The 23,708-nt window shown below is 43.2% G+C and overlaps 1 protein-coding gene across 1 annotated transcript in view; it reads left to right on the top strand.

The window, feature by feature from the left end:
• Positions 1 to 1,571: 1,571 nt before the first annotated feature.
• Positions 1,572 to 23,708, top strand: part of LOC111148285 (arylsulfatase B) — a 168,872-nt gene continuing 146,735 nt past the window's right edge. The window contains exons 1-2 of the mRNA XM_022504765.1: positions 1,572 to 2,232; positions 18,837 to 19,023. Coding sequence (XP_022360473.1) covers positions 1,915 to 2,232; positions 18,837 to 19,023 — 505 coding nt within the window. The 5' untranslated portion in view covers positions 1,572 to 1,914. The remainder of the gene's footprint in view (positions 2,233 to 18,836; positions 19,024 to 23,708) is intronic.

Genomic DNA, 23,708 nt, shown 5'->3' with positions numbered 1-23,708 from the left:
GGTGCTTACCCCAAGGATACAAATGTAGTGATCCGAAGGGGCATGTGCACCCCAGTGTTTATAGCAGCAATGTCCACAATAGCCAAACTATGGAAAGAGCCCAGATGTCCATCAACAGATGAATGGATAAAGAAGATGGGGTACAGACACACACACACACACACGCACATGTACACGCACACATAGGAATATTATGCAGCCATCAAAAATATGAAATTTTGCCACTTGCAATAAGGTAGATGGAACTAGAAGGTATTATGCTAAGTGAAGTAAGACAATCAGAGAAAGACAATTATCATATGATCTCCCTGATATGAGGAATTTGAGAAACAAAACAGAAGATCAGAAGGGAAAAGAGGAAAAAATAAGACAAAACCAGAGAGGGAGACAGACCATAAGAGACTCAACCATAGGAAACAAGTTGAGGGTTGCTGGTGGGGGGAGCAGTATGGAGGGATGGGGTAACTGGTGGACATTAAGGAGGAAATGTGATGTAATAAGCACTGGGTATTATATATGAGACTGATGAATCACAGGCCTGTACCTCTGAAACCAATAATACATTATATGTTAATTAATTGAATTTAAAGAAAACATGTTAAAAAAAAAAAAGAATTAGTTTCCCTTGGTACCAGTTACCCACAACTTATAAAGCTGTGAAATAATTCCCATGGTATCAGACTCAGATAACCTGAAAGGATAGAGTGCCTGACCCACCAGTCCCCATAAGTGTAAACAGTTACAGTCTATCTCCAGACACAGAAGAGGCAGACAGTTTTGGATGGTGGTGGGAATGTACTGGTCATAAGGCTAACTTGCCACTTCAATGAGCATGTGGTTAAGAGACTTTTTTCCTTCCATCCTCAGATGATTTCAGGCAAATTACATACTATACTTCTCTGGCTCACTACTTGAATGTCGAGGAGTCAGCCATGAAGAGACTCATACCTGAACATTCTAATGAGCCACTCAATGGTCACACAACAGCACCCCCCCCCCCCGCCGCCATCCTCAGGGCAGCCTAAGTAAAACTGCACCTTCAAAAGGGCACTGCGCCATCGGAGTGTGTATTGGGCCCTCTTTTGGGTAGTGAGGAGGAAGTGGCTTCACGGTCGTATGCTATTCATAAATGCATCTCAAACATCACCTAGCGTTCTGCCTCCCCATCGACCTCCCACTTGCACAAGTCTATGAGTTCTTTTGCCAGAAATGATTCCTCCACGACCTTTAAAATATCACGGCTCAGGGGGCGCCTGGGTTGCTCAGTGGGTTAAGCCTCTGCCTTCAGCTCGGGTCATAGTCTCAGGGTCCTGGGATCGAGCCCCGCATCCGGCTCTCTGTTCAGCAGGGAGCCTGCTTCCTCCCCCTCTCTCTGCCTCTCTGCCTACTTGTGATCTCTGTCTGTCAAATAAATAAATAAATAAATAAAATCTTTAGGAAAAAAAATATCACGGCACAGGATGTGAGTTGGAGTTAGGCGGGGGGGGGGGGGGAGGAGGGTACATTATTTATAGTTCCTAGCTGCCGAGTTTGTTGGCGGAATTTAAAGAAAATGCTTTGTAAATGGCGAAGAGTTACTAAAAAGGCTACATCTGCTCCTCTGAGGATGCTACATTGCAAAGTTCGTCTCCGGAAAGAGAAGAAGTCTTGGCTCTCATAAGCATCAGCAGAGCTTCCACGGAGCCCAGGAGCGGGAGCCCCCGGGCGCTTCTCCACTGGCTCCTCCCCCGCCACACGCGCCCAGGCCCGGTCATTGGCGGCGGGTGCCCCGGGGCCAGGCCTCTACAGCCCGCCGCCCGCCAGGGGTGAGATCCCGTGCGGGGGCGGGGCAGGTCCGGCCGCCCAGTTCCTGATTCTGCAAGCGGTGCTGGGGGCTGCCGGAGCCACAGGCGCGGCGACCGCGCGGGGCGAAGAATGGGCCGGCGCGGCGCGGCGAGCCTGCCCCGAAGCCCCAGCCCGCGGCGGCCGCTCCTCCCCGGCGTCCTCCCGTTGTTGCTGCGGCTGCTACTGCTGGCTGCCCCGCCGGGCGCAGGCGCCGGGGCCGGCCGGCCGCCGCACCTCGTCTTCGTGCTGGCGGACGACCTGGGCTGGAACGACGTGGGCTTCCACGGCTCCAACATCCGCACGCCGCACCTGGACGCGCTGGCGGCCGGCGGGGTGCTCCTGGACAACTACTACACGCAGCCGCTGTGCACGCCTTCGCGGAGCCAGCTGCTCACGGGTCGCTACCAGGTACGCAGCGCCCCCGGCGGCCCGCCAGCCCGCCGCCGGCGCCGCGCTCCGCCCCTACCGCGGCCGCAGCTCGACCGGGCGGCCCGCGAGCCTCTGGGAGGTGGAGCCGGGAGGCCCGGGCGGGCGCCGGCTAGCGGGGTCAGCTCCCCGAGCTGGGTCAGCCCAGGCGGCTGCTCCCCTTCCCTGGCCGCGCGGTCCCCGCTCCCCCCGGGCCCGCAGGCCGCCGCGGCCTCTGCGCATGTCCGCCCCGAGGCGACCGCAGTCCCCCGAGCCCCACCTTCTCCGGCGCTTTTTCTGTCTTTCGTTTTCTAAAGGTCGGGGTGAAAGGGTTTCGAGGGGAGTGCTAGTTGCTGGGCCTACGAGCCGTAGACCGAAGGGTCTGAGCGGCCTCTGCGGAGAGGTCTGGACGACGCACGGAGGACAGGGAGGGGGCTCGGAACCCGGAGTGGAGCGGAGGGAGGGGGGAATCGAATAAAGGGAGAAGAGTGGGGCGCCTGGGTGGCTCAGTGGATTAAGCCTCTGCCTTTAGCCCAGGTCATGATCTGTGGGTCCTGGGATCGAGCCCCACATCGGGCTCCCTGCTCAGCGGGGAGCCTGTTTCCTCCTCTCTCTCTGCCTGCCTCTCTGCCTACTTGTGATCTCTGACAAATAAATAAATAAAATCTTAAAAAAAGGAGGGGGGGGAAGAATGCCCACCGAGGGTGCAACTCTGCTCTCCTGCGAACCCAGGGGTCCTAGGTTAGGGCTGTCCGACCAAAGATTCATTTTTCAAGTCCTCGGCACAGTGCATCTACCGAGGCTGATTTTTCTTGGGCTGCTGAGATTTTTATTTAACCTTGCGTTGGATGCTTCTGAGCACCTTTCTTACCTACTTACGGTTCAAGTATAATTGGTGTAGAATATCCTGTCGGCTTCAGGTGTGCATCATAGTGATTTTCTATTTTTATACTTTATGAAGTGATTCCCCACAATAAGTCTTGCTGTCATTATCACCATACAAAATTAGGACAATATTATTGGCTATATTCCCAGTGCTGTATATCTCCATGACTTATTTTTTTTATTTAGAAGTTTGTACCTCTGAATCATCTTCACCCTTTCACCTGCCCCCCAACCCCTCTCTCTTCTGGAAGCCAACTGTTGCCTGTGTCTATAAATCTTGTTTTGTTTGTTCATTGTTTTGGTTTTTAGATTCCACACATAAGTGAAATCATATGGTATTTGTCTTTCTCGGACTTCACTTTGCATTCTCCCTCTCCCACTCCCCCTGCTTGTATTCCGTGTTTTGCTATCTCTCTGTGTCAAATGAAAAAAAATCGTAAAAAAAAAAAAAGCTCTGCAGAGAACATAGGGATGTATAGATCTCCTCAGATTGGTTTGCCCCTTTCTTTTGATAACTATCCAGAAGTGGTACTGCTGGGTCATGCGATAGCTCTATTTTTAATTTTTTGAGGAATGTCTGTACTGTTTTCCCTAGTGGCTGTACAACTTACATTTCTATCAACAGGGCAGGAGGGCTCCCTTTTCTCCACATCCTCACCAACACTTGTTATTTCTTGTTCTTTTGAGACTAGCCAATCTGATAGATGAGAAGTGAAAGCTCACGTTATCTCTAAAAGCTTTTCTTTAAAAAGATCTCTTTAGGGGTGCCTGGGTGGCTCAGTGGGTTAAAGCCTCTGCCTTCGCCTCAGGTCGTGATCCCAGGGTCCTGGGATCGAGCCCCATATTGGGCTCTCTGCTCAATGGGGAGCCTGCTTCCTCCTTTCTCTCTCTCTCTGCCTGTTTCTCTGCCTATTTGTGATCTCTGTCTGTCAAATAAATAAATAAATAAATCTTTAAAAAAATAAAAATAAAAATAAAAACGTCTCTTTAGTTAACAGAGATACGTGTACTTACAGAGAGCGTGCACATATGTTAGATGAATAAGAATATTGAGAACATTTGCACGGTGCTTTACTGTTTTTAAAGTGAATTCTTGAAATAGCCCATGAGGTAGCTGTAACTTTTAATCCCCTTTTATAGATGAGGAAGTGAACTTGTAGAAGTTTGATTACAAGAATCACGTAGCTAGAAAGTGGTAAAACTGGGTCTTGTTCCCCTCCTGTATCCAGTAGTCATCTCAGGCCCATAAAATTGTGTACTTTTTGCTTAATCTGAGTAAGATTGTTGATTTTAAGATCCTGATGTGATTATGGCTATTATATTAAATACAATAAAAGGAGACTGTTTTAGAACACAAGCATTGTTTTAGAACACACGTATTGTTTATTCAACAAATATTCAACAAATATATTTTGAGCCCTTACTCTGCAAGTCACGGGATATGCTTGAACTTTGCTCTCCTCAATCTGTGTTCATGTAGCCCCTTGATCAACCATAGCCTCATTGTCCAGAAATCAAGAGAAGGGAGGGTTTATTTGTGATAAAGATTTCCACACTGATCTGAAGACTTGTAGAAACAGAAAAGATAGAGTTTTACTACAGCACTGAGAAGTAGCTCTTGCCCAGGTTTCCATGGAGGTAAAGGATGGCTCCCTTCACCAGCAGACCTAAGTACTTGCCCCAGGTCTAGCTTTGGCTGCAAGGTATAATCAGAAATCCCTGCTCAAAGGCCGATCTCACCCTGGACACTTAGTAGGAGTAAAGGAGCGTTTGAGTAAAGAAGAAAGGAGAGAATGGCAGGATGTTCCCCAAATAGTTCTGCATTTGCCCTGAAATAAGAGAACTGAACTCAAATTGCAGAAGAATGGGAGAGCCATTCATTTCTCTAACTTCCTCCCTTCTTACAGACTTGAACAGGAAGTACCATACTTTATAAAACTTGTTCTTATAATTGGCTGCTTTTGTCCCCTAACATCCTTCTCCACGAGTCACCACCATTCCATCTTGGAGAAAAAAATGAGCTTAGAGTATCCTGTAGTTGAGGAGCCAAGGAAGAATAGAAGCTAAGTATTCTGAAACAGTTCAGAGACCGCTCAGTGTAGCAAGCTAGTCTCCCTGAACATTTTACTTGACTTTTCTCCCCTGTTTTATTCTAAGTTCAGAAGACCCAATTACAAATTACCTCAGGCTAGCAAGCATTCTTTTTTAAAGGACCCAGCATTTCAGGGAGAACTAAGGAGCTTCATTGTCCTCAGACACTATATAGACTGATACCATTCTGAGCATTTTTTTAGTTTACTGACTTCTCTCAGCAACCCGATGAGATAGGTACTACTTTTATCCCTATTTGATAACAAGGAAACCAAGGCTGGAAGAGGGCAAGAAGCTTGCCCAAGGTCCCAGGGCTAGTAAGTGGTAGACCAGGACATGGCCAGGCCGTGTGGCTCTGTAACCACAACTGTGGTTACACCACACTGTGTTGCCCACTCAGAATTATTAAAAATATCACAAGAGCTGCTTCAGATTTACTAAATAATCCATTATTTGGGGGTGTTTAGGTAATTTCTAAACATCTCAACAACAAAAAATTAACCCATCATGTTTCAAGTTAGGAGTTTCCTATGTTAAATGGAAAATGAAAATAGGGGGAGAGGTTTTATTTCTGAACGAGTCACGGGTTGTGCAAAAATTTAGACACTAAAATGAGGAAATTTGTTGACTATTTCAAAATTAGGTACTTCAAAGAACTATGTAATAGTTCTATCTGTGAACTTAACCATCTTTTAATAGAATATTTAAAGAACAATCCTTTCCATAGTCATGTAACTTTATTTTTTATTTTTATTTTTTTAAAATATTTTATTTATTTATTTGACAGCGAGAAATACAAGAAGACAGGGAACACAGGCGGGAGAGTGGGAGAGGGAGATGCAGGCTCCCCACCAAGCAGGGAACCTGATGTGGGGCTCAGTCCCAGGACCCCAGAGTCATGACCTGAGCAGAAGGCAGACACTTAACAACTGAGCCACTCAGGCACCCCTTCTTGTAACTTTAGAAAAGTGTAAAGTGGTAACTAAGCCTAGCCTGATTGAACTGAGTTTTCCCAAATTCTGAGTTTTAGCCTTTTGGCTTATTAAAGTATTTAATGAAGAGGACTGGGTGGGAATAATGAGATGTGGATTCCAGTCTTCACCATGTCAGTTTTCACGCTCTGACCAGGTGGACATCATTTTCCACATCTGTAAAATACGGGAGCTGGGCTGAACTCTCAGGCTCCTTCTAGCTCAACAGTTCTTCGAGGCTAAGTCCTTGTGTCCCTTAGAGCAGGTTTCTAATTTGGCAGATGAACCTCATCATAGCTACTGACCCCATCTACTGGCGGGAAGAGAGATTACTCCTGCTCAGAGCTACGCGCCTCGCAAGGTTGTGCTGCTTGTTCTGCTGGAACTTGCTTCTACAGAAACTTGAACCCAGCCTTTTATACTGAGACATATAATTGTTCAGAATCCTCATGTATGAACCTTTTTAAACCTGCATGCTTTGGTGAAAAATGCATAGAGTTTGATGGAATGAGGAAGAGGGAGACTGATCAGAAGAGGAAGTAAATGGTTATTGGTAAATTCAGGACTAGAATTCAGGTCTCTCTACACTGTTCTTCCCACAACCTAATGACTCCTTCATTACTTATTTTAAAAATACTTTAGATGTATATTTTGTTCATCTTTTTGAATAGAGAGTACAGTGGTTTGAAAACTCAAAGATTACTGGAAATCGTCACCTATGCACATGCACGTGCACACACACACACACATACTGATTTGTTCCTTAGGCATCCCGTTCCCCATCTTTGGAGGCAAACAGTGTTATCTGAATTGTATGTGTATATCTTTCAAAAGGTATTTTATGTATATACAAGCAAATACATATGTGAACATTCCCTTTTTATGTGGATGGTAGCACACTCTTCACATGTTTGTTTTATTTTACATTTGAAATAATTCCACATTGTTATAAAAGAGCAGTCTCAATTTTTACGACTGTATAGTGTTTTGTTACATGGATCTGCATACTATTTTGTTAAATGGATATATTATAATTTGCTTAACCGGTCATATCATGATGGAGGTGTAGATTGTTTCCAGTCTTTTGATATGTCCAAGCTGAAGTCAGTGCCTTCGCTATATATCTTTTTACACATGGTTAAATATATCGGTAGGATAAATTCTTAGAAAGTTTAGAAAAGGACTTTTTCTGGGTTTAAGGGTAGATGCATTTGTAATTTTGAGAAATCCTATAAAATTGTACTTCAATAGGTTTTATGAATCTGCATTCCCACCTGCAACATAAGATATTGCTCATTTCCCGTTACTCTATTTTTAAAAAAGATTATATTTTTAAGTAATCTCTATACCCAGCATGGGGTTCAAACTCACAACCCTAAGGTCAAGAGTCCTATGCTCCCCTGACTGAGCCAGCCAGGCACCCCTCTTATACTCGACTTTTTTTTTTTAAGTTGTATCTCACATATCATCAAATGCACCATTTTAAGTGTCTAATCTATCAGTTTTTCACATATCTGCAAGGTTGTACAGTCATCATCATTATCTAATTCTAAAACTTGCCATTACCCCAAAAAGAAACCCCGTAACTGTTAGCAGTCAACCCCCCATTCCCCGCTTCCCCCAGCCTCCGGCAACCACTAATCCACTTTCTGCCTTTATAGTCTGCCTATTTTGGACCTCATATAAATGGAATCATAAGGTAGATATCTTTTCATCCATATTAAGGCATGTACCATTCCTTTTTATGGCCACATAATATTCTATTGTATGGATATGCCAACATTTTATTTACCCATCTATACGTTGATGGACATTGTCTTTTGGCTATTGTGAATAATGCTGCTACGAATGTCCATGCACAAGTTTTTGTGTGAACATATTTTTTTTTGTCACCTCTCATGGAATATACCTAGGAGTGGAGTGCTAGATCATATGGCAGCTCTCTGTTTAATGTTTTGAGGAGCTGCCAAACTGTTTCCAAAGGAGGTACACCATTCCCACCACAATAATGTATGTGTGTTCCGGGTTTTCCATATCTTCGCCAGCCCTCGTTCCTATCTTTTTGATCATAGCTTTCTAGTTATGGTAGTGGCTATGGAATGGTATCTCACTGTGCCTTTGATTTGGATTTCCCTAATGGCCTTGAGCATCTTTTCATGTCTTATTTGTCATTTGTATATTTCTTTGGAGAAAATCTCAACTCCAATCCTTTGTCATTTTTAATTTGGGTTGTCTTTTTATTGTTAAGTTGTAGGAGTTCTTTGTGTATTCTGGATGTTAAACCCTTTTCATATACATGATTTGCAAATATTTTCTCTGTGGGTTTTCTTTTACTTTCTTGATCGTGTCCTTTTATGTATAACAGTTTTAAATTTTGATGTAGTTCAACTTAATTTCTTTGGCTGTTTGTGGTCTTGGTGGCATATCTAAGAAACCACTAAAGTGATGAAGATTTACCGCTTTGTTTTCTTCTAAAAGTTTTATAGTTTCAGCTCTTACATTTAGGTCTCTGAAGCGTTTTATTTAATTTTTGTACTTTTTTGAGGTATGTGGATGCATGTGGATGCCCAGTTGTCCCAGCACCATATGTTAAAAAGATAATTGTTTCCCTACTGAATGCTTTTCCCACTCTTGTCACAAATCAGTTGACCATAGGTCTATGGGTTTATTTCTGGACTTAACAGTTTTATTATCTCAATCTATATGTTCATTCTTATGGCACCACGACACCATCCTGATTACTCTAGCTTTGTAGTAGGTCTCAGAATCAGAAAATCTGAGTCCTCCAATTTTGTTCTTTTTTTTTTTTTTTTAAGATTTTATTTATTTGACAGACAGAGATCACAGGTAGGCAGAGAGGCAGGCAGAGAGAGGGGGAAGCAGGCTCCCCGCTGAGCAGAGAGCCTGACGCGGGGCTCCATCCAAGGACCCTGAGATCATGACCTGAGCCGAAAGCAGAGGCTTTAACCCACTGAGCCACCCAGGCGCCCCTCCAATTTTGTTCTTTTTCAAGATTCATTTGGCTATTCTTGGCCCCTCCCATTTCTATATGAATTTTTGGATCACCTGTCCATTTCTATAAAAAAATGCAATGAAATTTTGATAGGGACTGCATTGATCTGTAAATCCATTTGGGGAATATTACCACCTTAACAATGTAAGTCTTCTAATTTATGAACAAGGGATATGTTTCCACTTATTTAGGTCTTCTTTACTTTCTTTCCAATAATGTTTTGTTGTTTTCAGCATGCAAGTCTTACAATTCTTTGGTTATGTTTAGTTCTAAGTTTTTACTCTTTTGGATATTGTCATATACAGAATTGTTTTCTGAATTTCATTTTCAGTTGTTCATTGTTAGTGTATGGAAATGTACCTGACATTTGATCTGTATCCTGCAACCTTGCTGAACTTACTAGTTCTGAAAGTGTGTGTGTGTGTGTGTCTGTCTGTGTGTGTGTGTGTGTGATAGCTTTAGGATTTACTATATATAAGACCCTGTCATCTGCAAATAGAAATAGTTTTGCTTTTTCCTTTCCAATCTGGATGCTTTCCATTCTGGATGCTTACCTAATTGCCCTAACTAGAACCTGCAGTACACTCTTGATTAGAAGTGGCAGGAGTGGACATCCCTTTCTTATTCTGATCTTGGAGGAAAGCTTTCAGTCTGTCACCACTAAGTATAATGCTTTCATTCATTCTTTCATTCAACAAATATTTATTGAGCAGCTCTTTTTTCCGGGCATTGTGCTATACTCTGGGGATCTCCTGTTGCTTGCAGTCTGTTGGAGGTGAGATGAGGGGAAGGAGAGACCTGGAGGGGGGGGGGGGGGGGGGGGGGGGGGGGGGGGGGGGGGGGGGGGGGGAAGGAAATAAACACATAAACAAATGAGTTAGCTAAGTGGATTTAAAGGGCCTGGTGATAAATGTAAAGAAGAAAATAAAGTAGGTAAAGTGCTAAGTGGCTCAGGGAATTATCTCTAAGAAGATAGGGGCAGAGGCCTGAATGATGAGTCAGCCATTCAGAGATCCTGGGAAAGAGAATTTAGACCAGTGGGAGGGACAGCCCAGTGCAGACCCAGTGGCAGCAGTGAGCTCTGAGAACAGGGATAAGGTCTCTGGCTGGAACTGAGCGGAGGAGGGTATGAAAAGCACATTGGGAGCTCGGAGGTGAAGGCAGGGTCTCCCTGTCCTCATACTGCCTGCTCATGATAAGATATTAAACTTCAGCTTACTTGTTCGGGTTTTCATAGTAATGTTACATTGAAGGCTACTCTAAGAACGTTTCTCATCTAACAGTGTTCTGAGTAAATACATGTTAAGGAACCACAATGACTGCCATGTGGCATTCCTTGGATACATGTTATTCTGGTTAGAATTCAATTTTTTAATCCCCCTCCACCTTTTTTTTTTTTTTTAAGCTTATTTTTAAAATTGTCTTTAGGAAATACTTTCAAAGTTTCACGTTTAAGAGATTTTAAACAGAGGTATGTATTTAAAAAAAAAAAAAAGATCTTTTCATCTTGGCCCTCAGTCCTCCTTCCTGTACAGAGCCCCTGTTTATTACTCTCTTGGTATCCTTTGGAGACATGTTGTGCCTCTAATGAAATAGGTTTTACATTCACTTTCCCCTTATTTGAAATTTCAGGATTGAAGTATTAATTTAAAAGTCCTTCACAGGGTGGGAGGAGAGGACAGATGTTGTTTAAGGGTACAGATGTGCAACAAGCAGTAAATAAAACCTAGAGATCTAATGTACAGTATAGTCAACAACCACAGGCAAGAATACTGTACTATAATCATCACATTTGCTAAGAAACTAGAACTAAATGATTCCAACCACTAAAAAGAAAGGATAATTATGTAACATGATAGATGAGCTAAGTATTGCTACAGGGGCAATGATGTCAGAATGTGTAAATGTGGTACACCTTAAATTTACACCATGTTATATGTCAGATATATTCCAATAAAAGTATGTAATAAAGATGTTAGTCAAAGTGGTCAAATAAATAAAAATCCGTCAGCTTTTAGTAGAATTTGTATAGTGCTTTTAGTTCAAAAGAAGACTTGAAAATACTAAATTTTTATATTCTTACAAATTGACTTTAATCAATCCTAATATTCATTATAGCTCTGTATTCTTAGTACATATTGTAAGTGTGGTTGTTTGTTCTCACATCTGACCTGTCCAGGAGATGGCCTTGCTTGTCCCTGGCCTGGAGAAGCAGTCAGTGCTGAACAACTAAATGAATGAATGTGCTAAATACTTTAACAGCTGAGAATTTCCTGAGAGAGTTCAAGCTCACTGTCTTCACCACGTATGGTTGATAATGCCATTTCTAGGGCCCCTGCGTTCCTTTTAAGAAACAAAAAAGATTAAAGGGCAAAATAGCAGTAGGTCTTAGTGGGAATGTTTCCTTCTAGGAAAAAAGTAAGGAAAGTAACTTTGATCCTCAACTGGGAACATTCTCACCTTGGGAACGGAGGAGGCCGCTCCCCCAGACTCTGTAACCTTCGCAGGGAATAGAAGCAATAAAAGATGACTCCAAGGTTTCATTCTTAAGGGACCCAAGTCACATTTTTCTTAATCACATTGATAAATGGACAGGACATTTCAGAGCTTTTCACTCACCCCTAACATAGAACCTTGGACAGGAAATATAGGAAGGGGACTGTCAGCAGCATTGCCAGTAATTGTTGACTTCAGCTTCAAGTTTGCTTTAAGAATGTGAGCAGCTGAGACCCATGGCTCCAGGCAGAATAGGGCATTGCCTACTGGCACAGAAAGAGGAATGGGTTCTGCCTAAGGATGCTCTCACCTCCCTGTTTCTTTTCTTTAGTGCCCTCAGTGCCCTGCCTGCCCATCCTTTATCAACCCTCTACCTGTTTGCCTCTCCTGGGGACCGTGGACTCCTGTCCCTGGTCGTCTCTCCCTGGGCTCTACGACTAGAAGTGGGGCAAAGAGGAATGAAGAGGTAGAAGTGGGCAGGGTGACGGGGGAAAGAAGTAGGTCACAGATTGGGAGTGTTCGTGGGACCGTCTGGCAGTGGCATCCAAGGAGTCAGAAATAAGAGCCTACAGTCGGGCGACCATGGGCACCTCTGAAGAGAAGCACTTGTTAGCTTCTGTTCCTGTGCTTTGGTAGGGGAGGGACAGAGGATGCATTAGCTCCACAGTGACAACTAAGACAGCACCAGGGCTTTAATGCAGGGAGCCCCGAAGATGACTTGTTTTGATCGGTCTTTTGTTTTGCTGAAGCCAGATATCTTTCGTAAGCTTGGCCAGAGCCAAGAAGCATTTTCCCAGAAGGCAAGGGGCATCTGGAAGCCATATTTGGCAAACGTTGAAAGTATTTTAAAGAAACAATTCCATGTTTTACATATCTTACTTCCCGCATAATTGGAAATGTGGAAATAAAGAAATAAGTTTGGGGCTGAGTGCAGTAGGACCCACTGACTTATGGGGTTTTTTTGCGAATTGATTTTTGGGGTTTGTTATTTCAAGAATCACCCTGAACATAAGCTGTCACTGTCTGGTAACTCTCTTTGTTTGTGTTTCTTTAGTCCTATCACTTTACTAAAAATTTCTTTTCCTCCCTGTTTTCCTAGCTTTGCTTTTGGGGCTTTGGGTTGGATTTATAATTTAAACAGAGGAAGGCACCGATTCAGTTCTTGCCTTGTTTATTCTTTCTACAAACAGCATCCCTTTGTGGGTTTAACCAGAGATCTACACTCTTTGCTAATCAACACCAAAATAAATAGACCCTTAAAACTGTCGGTGACACCAGCCAGCTCTGCAGCCGGGGTTCTGGAGGACCAGGCCAGATGGCAGAGTCAGGCCCCCGACACACATAATGTGTGTTCTGTAGCTCTTGGCTTCGACAGCGTGGGCAGCTGACTGCTTTTCAGAAGGCTTAAGTTTGGGGAGGGCGCAGACTCTCCACTAGCCATTTGTTCTGTGGGGCAGCTGCAGGCCCAGACCCTAAGGTGGCGTGAATGGTACTTGACCGTGGTTAAAACCTGCAGTGTACCGACTCAGAAGCGGGCTAGAGATTCTGAGCTCCTGGCCGGCTGCCAGCGTGATCTGCCATTGTGTTCCTGGTGTATACATCAGCCCCCTCGTGTATACAGCGGATGGTGGGCCTGCCTGTTTTTCTGAATTTTAAAGGACCGTAGCAGGAGGGGTGCAAAAACGTGGGTGCTGTGAGGGTGTGAGTGCATCGTGCACAGGTCCAACTGATAGGATAGGATCTTCCTTCCTTTCACCTGGATGTTAATTATCTCAGCATTATTAAGTTAGGAGAGAAATGGCATTCATTGCCCTATGTGTGGCCGTGGTTCGTGGAGCCCCTGGGAGAGTTTATTATCAGTGTGGCGGAAATAGTGCCCTCTGAACTTCCAAATCCCGCAGATAACCAATCAACAGACCGCCTGGACCGCTTAAGGGGGGGATAGGAAGAGGTTCTGAGGGTGGGAGCTCCCCTCCTTCCTTCTCCCTCCAGGAGATAGAGCTTTTTCTTTTTTCAGTTCATGAGATGACAGTGATAGGATTTTCCATGTTTACACAGGCTGGAATAACTCACAGGATCAGATAAATTTTATATGCTAAAAACCACACACACAAGGGTGCTCGTCAGTTATCTCATGGAAAGAACCTAGAGACAAGCCAGGTCCTTCACGGACTCTGTGGACCTTTTGCGTTTGTGCAGGAAAGCCTGGACGGTTCAGTAAAATCTTAGAGGGGAAGCTGTTTTTGGAAAGAGGCTTTGGTTTAATGAAGAAGAGATGGCCACACGTGATCAGTATAGAGCAGCTCCTCTGGACTGTCCTGTATTAGCTGTTTAATCCTCTTCATTCATACCTGCTCTCTGAATGTTGAAGAGGGGGGTTCAAATGGAATTGTCATAGAGGCTGCTGTGTTTGCAAAAGGACACTTGTTTTTTCGTTGGTTCCTCTTGGTGCCCTGTCATCATCCTGCCCCACGAAGTGTGGTGTGGATCTATAATTCTGTGCTAAACTAAAGTGCTCTGTTGGAACCAGCTCAGCATTTGCCTGTTTACTGCTTCTCTACACATTACAGCTTCCTTACTTCAAATAGTGTTTGAACAGACTAAAAACATGTCTTTGGCTGCCATCCAGAGTTTGGCTTCCGCTTCCCCAGTAATGCCATAAAAACGCTCTGTCACATAAATTCTTGGGAATTGGAAAGAACAAATTCTCTGCTCCATATGATTGTAGATAATAGAAACAGGCTTCAGCTGACCACCTGGCTTGGTGCCCATGGACTAGGAAAACTCAATCACACAGCATCCCTTGGCAGGGCTTTATAGCTATCAGAGTTAATTCTGTGCGTGTGATGGATGAGATTTCTGTTTAAAGAAATCTGGGCACAGCATTTATCTCCACTGGGTCTTGGGTTCCCTACAATATTATCTTTCCTTATCCTGCACTGTTGCCAATTAGTATATGTTATAAAGCTTTTGAATCTAGGATTGATTTTCTATTGAGGAAATTTTATGTTGTTAACCATGAACAGAATCCTTCTGTGATCTGGTGTGTGTGTGTGTGTGTGTGTGTGTGTGTGTGTGTGTGTGCATGTATTTTGAGAGCAATGTTTCCTGCCCCAGCCTGGATATTGTAGCATCCTTATTATTCAGGATCCGAGCTGGAAAGAGATAGCACATTCAAATTAGGATCATTTAGGGAGATTTATTTATAAAGGGACTATTCAAAAAAGTGTGAGTTGGGGGAAAGGGAACACAAGTAATGGTGTGTAACCCAGAGGAGCTGTTGCTAGCCCTGGACCAGAAAGGAGGGAAGGAAAGAAGCCAGAGAGTGTCACATAGAGAGTCACATAGAGTGTCACATAGAGAGTCACATAAAGAGTGTCACATAGAGACGGCTGCCTTCAGGATGGCCTGCTCAGAGAGACAGGGTCTGGAAGTTTGGACTCATCTCTTCCCTCCCTCTAATTTCCTGTCAGGGGTCCACCTTGGCTGAACCCAGTCAGAAGCCAGAAGGTACAGAGTCCTCTGATTTGGTTCCCATAGGTCAGCCTCCTAGGGCAGAGAGCAGGACAGAAGGCAGAAAGTGGATTTGGAAGGCAATTGGAAGGCATCTGGCACTTATCCCAGGGGAGGTGTCCAATGATTTCTAGGAAAGGCATAGAAACCTTTTTTTTTTTTTTAAAGACTTTTATTTATTTGAGAAAGAGAGAGTATGAGCAGGGAGGGGTACTAGGGAGCAGAGGGAGAAGGAGAAGCAGACTCTCCACTGAGCAGGGAGCCCGATCCCAGGACCCTGAGATCATGACCAGAACCCAAGTCAAACACTTCACCCACTGAGCCACCCAGGTACCAGAAAGGTGAAAAATCTTAATAGAAATCTTAAACTCACTTTTATTTTTAAAAAACTTTATTGATGTATGATTGACATGCAATAACCTGCACATATTTAAAGTATACAGTTTGATAAGTTTTGATAGGTATATACCTGTGAAACCATCACCACAAACAAGATAGAGAATTATCCATCACCTTCAAAATAAACCCATTTTTATCACATATCTCCCTGAAATGAGGAATTTGAGAGGCAGGGTGGGGGGTTTGGGGTTAGGGAAGGAAAAAATGAAACAAGATGGGATCGGGAGGGAGACAAACCGCAAGAGACTCTTAATCTCACAAAACAAACAGGGTTGCCAGGAGTAGGGGGTTAGGGAGAGGGTGGTTGGTTATGGCCATTGGGGAGGGTATGTGCTATGGTGAGTGCTATGAAGTATGTAAACCTGGCGATTCACAGACCTGTACCCCTGGGGCTAATAATATATTATATGTTAGTAAAAATGATTAATAAAAAAATAAATAAACCCATTTTAATTTCACATTTAAGGTATTGTATGTGGTTCTTTTGAAAGGATATGGAAAGCTAGAAGGAAATGAAGCAGTGGCAAGTACTACTCCAAAGTGGTGGTTCTGGAAAGTTCCACAAAAAATGAAATTCAAGGGCGCCTGGGTGGCTCAGTGGGTTAAGCCGCTGCCTTCGGCTCAGGTCATGGTCTCAGGGTCCTGGGATCGAGTCCCGCATCTGGCTCTCTGCTCAGCAGGGAGCCTGCTTCCCTCTCTCTCTCTGCCTGCTTCTCTGTCTACTTGTGATCTCTCTCTGTCAAATAAATAAATAAAATCTTTAAAAAAAAAATGAAATTCAAGGCAATGTGAAAGCTTAGGAGAAAACGATTCAATAGTAGCTTATAATAAATCAGGGAAAAAAGTAAGTGTGAATTTTTTTTTTTTTGGCTTCTCCTTTATATCTATCTATTGCCATCTATTTCAAATGCAGTAAAAATCTGTGGATCTGGTGTGTGTAAGTCAGTATGTGAACTGAGACACCCAGAGATGTGTCAGTAGTCCATCATACCTGAGGAACCATAGACGAGTAGGTGAATATACATTTTATCTGGTGTTCATACGCGGCACCACAGGCTCCTGGGGCAGCTCTGGGCTTAGGGGCATGTTCTCTCCAGTGCCACGCCGGCTCTCTAGAAAGCAAAATGCAGCGTAGTGGGGAAGGCTCACTATGTTCTTAGTAACAAAGCTTACGGTTATTACTGTGACACCTGTTGAATGTTGACTGTGTCCTCGGTGATAGAGCTGAGATAGGATTTAACTCCCCGAGCTTTACGCATTCTGTCTTAAATGATAAAAGCCAGCAAAGCATTTGCAAACACACTTTTACCATCTATTAATAATTGCATGCAACCCACCTGACAGCTGACAGAGACCAGGGACTTAGGGCTTGGGTTGAGAACTGGCGCTCTCAACCTTCTGTGTCCCCAGAGCCCCGTTTATTCCAGGGAGATCTGGAGTACCTAGCCCTTTCTAGAAAAGGCTAGTGTCCAGTGCAGAGTTGAAGGGGAGACCCTAGTCCCACATCAGTCAAAGGAAAGCACCTCCCTGGCTAAGCTGGGACAGGGAGGAGAAGTGTGAAGTTTGTGGGGAGGGAGTGGTGCTCGGCCCAGGACGGAGGCCCCTGGGGCCTCTGCTCTGATAGGGCCCCAGCAGGGCTGGCCTGCTGCCCACCAGCAAAGCACCTGTGACGGGACCACGCCGGCTTCCCTGTGGACCTTCAGACTCATCTGGCAAGTTCAGGGCTCAGGGCCTCTGCACTTTTTATTTCTGATGCCTAGAATATTCTTGCCTTGTATTTTGGCAAGGCTGTCTAACTCTCTCACTCAATTCATATTACTGTTCAAATAGCAATTCCACAAATTTCTTTTGCCACCCTCTCAAAAAAATCACCTCTGTCACCATTTCCCTGTCCTACTTTATTTCCCTCACTGGCAGGGACCACTGCTGGATATTATAACACCAATTCTCAAACTTTTTGGTCTTAGGACCTCTGTGTGTGCTTAAAAATTATTAAAGACCCCAAAGAGGTTATGTTTCTGTGGGTTACACCTTCAAATTTCACCGTATCAGAAATTAAAATAGAAATTTAAAAGTACTTTTGTTCATTGAAAAACAGCAGTAATAGACCCATTACCTGTTAACATCAATAGCTTATGAAAAATGACTGTATTATCCAACATAAGAGAATTACATGAGAAGAGTAATACTGTTTTGTATTTTTGTTTGTATCTTCTATTAGAAGAAGATAGCTAGGTTGTTATAATCTGTTGTAATATATTGTTTTGGTTAAAGTTTATGAAGAACATCTAGCCTCACACAGGTGGTTGGAAAAGGAAGGGTTACTTTAATAGCTTCTCATGTAATTGTGGATATTCTATTTGAATATCACACCAAGACTCAACCAGGGGTCATTTCTTTTTTTTTTTTTTTTAAAGATTTTATTTATTCATTTGGCAGATAGAGATCATAAGTAGGCAGAGAAGCAGGCAGAGAGAGAGGAGGAAGCAGGCTCCCTGCTGAGCAGAGAGTCCGACATGGGGCTTAATCCCAAGAACCTGGGATCATGACCTGAGCCGAACACAGAGGCCTTAACCCACTGAGCAACCCAGGTGCCCCCAGGGGTCATTTCTTAAAGCCTGACTGTTGTGTGGTCCTTGCACCCTGGGCATACTTGTGTGAACCACTCCTAATATGTGGGTCAGATGGCTGATTTTTTTTTTCCTTAAGAAAAAGTCGGTCACTGACTTTTGAAATTTTGGTTTCCATAAAGCGGAATAAGGAAAGCAAATAATTACTTTCATTGTGCTTCTGAATAACCCTTAAAAAAAAAAATCACCAAATCTGGAAAGATTACAGAAGCTCCTTCCACACCTAACACGAATTTCTTATGTGCACAGAAATTGGAACACTTTTTCCTTGATAGATCCACACTTTGTGTTACAGTGACTTCTTTTGAGGTAGGAGGTGAAATCCTAAATTGATGGTTTCTAACATAATTCCTTGATAAATATTTGTTGAAATAGCTAATGTTTATTAGAGTCCTTTTATTCATTTTTTCCCCAATCCTGTTTATGTCCATTACCTTACTTGAATAAGTGAGTAAAGGTGCCATTCAGAAGTGTCCCGAAGCTGGTACAGGGATAGAGTTCAACAGTCACATCCGCAGATGTGTCCAATAAATTAAACAACAGCTTTATCTGCTTGTTCGGGATGTTTCAACACCATCAGTTTATAATTTCACGTTTTGTCTCTTTAAGATCCACACAGGTTTACAACACCAAATCATTTGGCCCTGTCAGCCCAGCTGTGTCCCTCTGGATGAAAAACTGCTGCCCCAGCTTCTAAAAGAAGCAGGCTACACTACCCATATGGTCGGGAAATGGCACCTGGGAATGTTCCGGAAAGAATGCCTTCCAACCCGCCGAGGATTTGATACTTATTTCGGTAATGGAAATGCACATGTTTCTTTTACAACGTAGACTAGCTGCAACCCATCTCGTAAAAACACACCCAAGTGTAATCAAATGAAATGACTGGAAACTTGAACACAGAATGAATCTGTCAGCACTGCCGTGGGGCAACTTTCTACTACCACCTCCGTACCCATGGCTCAGTGCTCAGCTCATGGTGGGCAGCTGCTCACAGGGAGGCGCATACCTTTGCCAGGATATTAAGTGCTGCATTGGGGCCTGTGAAGATTTGCTATTTCCACACCCGAGACCGTTGTACTCTTAGAGAACCTTATTACCAAAAGGGGATACAGCTTGTTGTTTTGTTTTGTTTTTTAAGATTTTATTTATTTATTTATTTGAGAGAGAGAGAGAAAGAGAGAGAGAAATAGCACGAGAGAGGGGGTCAGAGGGAGAAGCTGGCTCCCTGCTGAGCCAGGAGCCCAGTGTGGGACTAGATCCCAGGACACTGGGATCGTGACCTAAGCTGAAGGCAGTAGCTTCACTGACTTAGCCACCCAGGCGCCCCTACAGTTTGCTTTTGGAAAAAAATTCCAGACAAAACCCAATACAAGAATATTTCCTTCACAAAGGTTAAGAATGTTTTTTCTCTTCATGGGCTGTCTTAAAGATTTTTTTTTTCTTCTAGAGATGGTAGAGGAGACACTTTTCGATTGGCATCCTTCTCCCCTTCTTGAGATCTGTTTTTGAAATGGCCTGATTGGGGAAGACCAATCAAAAGAATAAAATGGGAGAGTAAAGGGACGCCTGGGTGGCTCAGTTGGTTGAGCAGCTGCCTTCGGCTCAGGTCATGATCCCAGCGTCCTGGGATCGAGTCCCACATCGGGCTCCTTGGTCATCAGGGAGCCTGCTTCTTCCTCTGCCTCTGCCTGCCATTCTGTCTGCCTGTGCTTGCTCTCTCTCCCTGACAAATAAAATCTTAAAAAAAAAAAAAAATGGGAGAGTAAATAACAAACTAATAGGAAGGATACTAAGAAAAAGGAAGTATTTTATGGATTTGATAGCCCTATAAAAACGTGAAAACTTGGGTTAGTTTTAAAACTTACCCTCTTTTAACCTGTTTAGCTACCTGTTTACATCTCATTTGTTTCTTCATTTATTTACAACCTGCTACATCCAAAAAGGAACACATGCTGAACATAAAAAGTTTAAAAATAAATAGAAGGCACCTGTGTGGCTTAGTCGGTTAAGCATCTCCCTTCGGCTCAGGTCATGATCTCAGGGTCCTGAGATCTCAATGAGCATTAGGCTCCCTGCTCATTGAGGAGCCTGCTTCTCCCTCTACCCCTCCTCCTCTGCTTGGACTCTCTCTCAAATAAAGTTTTCACAAAAATAGAGTAACAAATCAGGGTGAGTAGAAAAAGGTGAAATTGTGGCGTGGCACCAAATTACAAAAAAAAAAAAAAAAACAAAACCCACCTGGCTATAGACTCTGCACCTTGAGATTCCTTATGTCCAAATTAAAAAAAAAAAAAATTTTTTTTAAAAGGAGACCGCTGTAAGAGTCACATTATTTATAAGATAAATGGAAACCAGATGTTCAGGAAGAGTAAAGCATTTTCTGGCTCTTAGACCTAAGAAATTTCTCCTTTGGGGAAAGATAAGGTGGACAAGATCCTCAAAACCAGCATTTTAGTAATATAGTGGTGGTTTTCCTGTCCGTGTTTCTTGAGACGTTCCTTTTTATTCAGGGTAGGGCCAGAATGCCAGAGGCATTTCAGTGATTACTGGGGGCCCAAATAATGCAGTTGAAACACACAGCTCTGTCACACCCTGTTGGATCCGGGGTTAACACTGAGACGCAAGGACTTCAGGCAGGAGACTGCGTGTGCCCCACTCCCGCCCTGGTTCTCTAGCAGACGTGGCTAAGCAGTCATGGCATTCTTTCTTGGTGAACCTGAATTCATATCCTCCACATACTCAAATAACTGTTAAAGTCAGCCTGAGTGGAAGAGCTCTTTGTCATTTTGGAAATTCTAAAGGGAAAAGGCAGACTGTATATCCTTTGACAGTTTTCATTCAGACCTTTGCTGAAAGATCGATCAATACCTATGCTCTGGCAAGAGGAAGGATGATAGGTATTTTCATTTTTTCACTAAAATCCAAGTCACATATTTTAAAAATTCACTTGGCCAGAAGAAAATCATATCCTTTTATGAGAATTGAGAAGCCCTAGGATTCAGATGAACCAACACCCGCCATTAATGGGGACTTGCAGATAGGAGGGAATATGACCATGCAGCTTTTTTCACTGTTACGACTTAGGTGTTCTGTTAAAAAGCAGTCAGATGGGGCGTCTGGGTGGCTCAGATGGTTAAGCGTCTGCCTTTTGGCTCAGGTCATGATCCTGAGGTCCTGGGATCGAGTCTCCCTCTGCCTCTGCCTCTCTCTCTGTCTCTCATGATTAAATAAATAAAATCTTTAAAAAAAAAAAAAGCAGAGGATTGTGGGGCTCGTTGCACAGCTCTGAATACCTTAAAGACCATTGAATTGTACACTTTAAGTAGGTGACTTGTATGGGATGTAACTTATAGCTCAATAAAACTTAAATTAAGAAGTTGGTGATTTAGTTGTTCAAAGAGTATTTTATGATTTTTCACCAAAAAAGCAAAGGATGCCCTCCTTTTCAGGCTTAGCATGTAAGTGCAAATTTGTGAATCACTGTTGTGAGAAAGGCTGTGTGTGATTGCGACATGGTTGTTTGGTATCCTTCTGGCCAAATATGTAAATAAATAGTTCTATTCCTGGAATTTTCCTATTTGTAGTATCCTTTTAATATTTATAGTTGGTACTTTATTTATTTATTTATTATTTTTTTGGTGAGCCACCTAGGCATCCCGATAGGTCTTACATCTTTTTTTTTTTTTTTTTAAGATTCTATGTATTTGTCTGAGAGAGAAAGAGAGAATGTATAAGCTCAGGGAAGGACAGAGGGAAAGGGAGGAGCAGGCTCCCCACTGAGTAGGGAAACCCAACACAGGGCTCTATCCCAGGACCCTGGGATCATGACCTGAGCCGAAGGCAGACGCTTAATTGACTGAGCCATTCAGGCGCCCCCATACATCTTTTAATCAAGTATATCCTATGCTTACATTCTCTCAGTAGACAGCAGTTTACATTTACAGAGAAATAACTCTAAGTGATTTCCTCAAGCTCTTCACACCCAGGAGTTACTAAAAATTCCAAATAGAACCCCAGTGTCCTAGCCTCTCTAGTTATCCATATAAGGGCTAAGATCATTTTATGGATACATTTCCTCCTCTTTTACATATTAATTAACAAATACATTTGATTTCCCTTTCTGTTATAAATATTAGGGGAAAGATTACCATTTAAAAAGTGGTCTGGGGCACCTAGGTGGCTCAGTCGGTTAAGCCTCTGACTCTTAATTTCCGCTCAGGTTGTGATCTCGAGGTTCTGAGATCAAGCCCCACGTCCAGCTCCACACTCAGCTCAGAGTCTGGTTGAGGTTCTCTCTCCCCCTCTCCCTTTACCCCTCCCCTTACACTCACTCTTTCTCTCTCTCTCTAAAATAAGTAAATAAATTAAATTGAAAATAAAGTGGTCTTAAGACCAAGGTATTCGTTGTATTCCAGGCTTTGAATTTATTGAATCATGGAAAAGGAGGAAATGAATTAAAAATGAATTCCTTTTTCATGTAAAGAGTGTAAGGCTTTTGATTGTAGAGAATGCTTAGAACTGTAGAAAGGACTAGGCCAATTTTATCCACCTCATTTTAAGATTCATAAGCATTATTTGTTAGGCGATGGCTCAGAGTCTAGCACAGCTTATTTTTTTTTAATAGCTCTATTAAGGTATATATAATTCATACATCATATAATTCACCCAACTAAAGTGAACAACTTACTGATTTTTAATAAATTCACAGGGTTGTGCTCTGGTCCTCACAGTCCAATTGTAGAATATTATCATCACCCCAGAGAGAAACCCCTTTTCTTTTTTTTTTTTTTAATTTTTTATTTCTTTTCAGCGTAACAGTATTCATTGTTTTTGCACCACACCCAGTGCTCCATGCAATCCATGCCCTCTCCAATACCCACCACCTGGTTCCCCCAACCTCCCACCCCTTCAAAACCCTCAGATTGCTCTTCAGAGTCCATAGTCTCTCATGGTTCACCTCCCCTTCCAATTTCCCTCAACTCCCTTCTCTCCATCTCCCCATGTCCTCCATGCTATTTGTTATGCTCCACAAATAAGTGAAACCATATGATAATTGACTCTCTCTGCTTGACTTATTTCACTCAGCATAATCTCTTCCAGTCCCGTCCATGTTGCTACGAAAGTTGGATATTCATCCTTTCTGATAGAGGCACAATACTTGATAGAGTATATGGACCACATCTTCCTTATCCATTCGTCCGTTGAAGGGCATCTTGGTTCTTTCCACAGTTTGGCGACTGTGGCCATTGCTGCTATAAGCATTGGGGTACAGATGGCCCTTCTTGTCACTACATCTGTATCTTTGGGGTAAATACCCAGTAGTGCAATTGCAGGGTCATAGGGAAGCTCTATTTTTAATTTCTTGAGGAATCTCCACACTGTTCTCCAAAGAGGCTGCACCAACTTGCATTCCCACCAACAGTGGAAGAGGGTTCCCCTTTCTTCACATCCCCTCCAACACATGTTGTTTCCTGTCTT

Source organism: Enhydra lutris, unplaced genomic scaffold (genome assembly GCF_002288905.1).
Source record: "Enhydra lutris kenyoni isolate GAN:26980312 unplaced genomic scaffold, ASM228890v2 scaffoldscaffold19, whole genome shotgun sequence".
In the NCBI taxonomy this organism is placed as follows: Eukaryota; Metazoa; Chordata; class Mammalia; order Carnivora; family Mustelidae; genus Enhydra; species Enhydra lutris.
The sequence above is the reverse complement of the archived record's forward strand: the minus strand, read 5'-3'. Positions and strand labels throughout refer to the sequence as shown.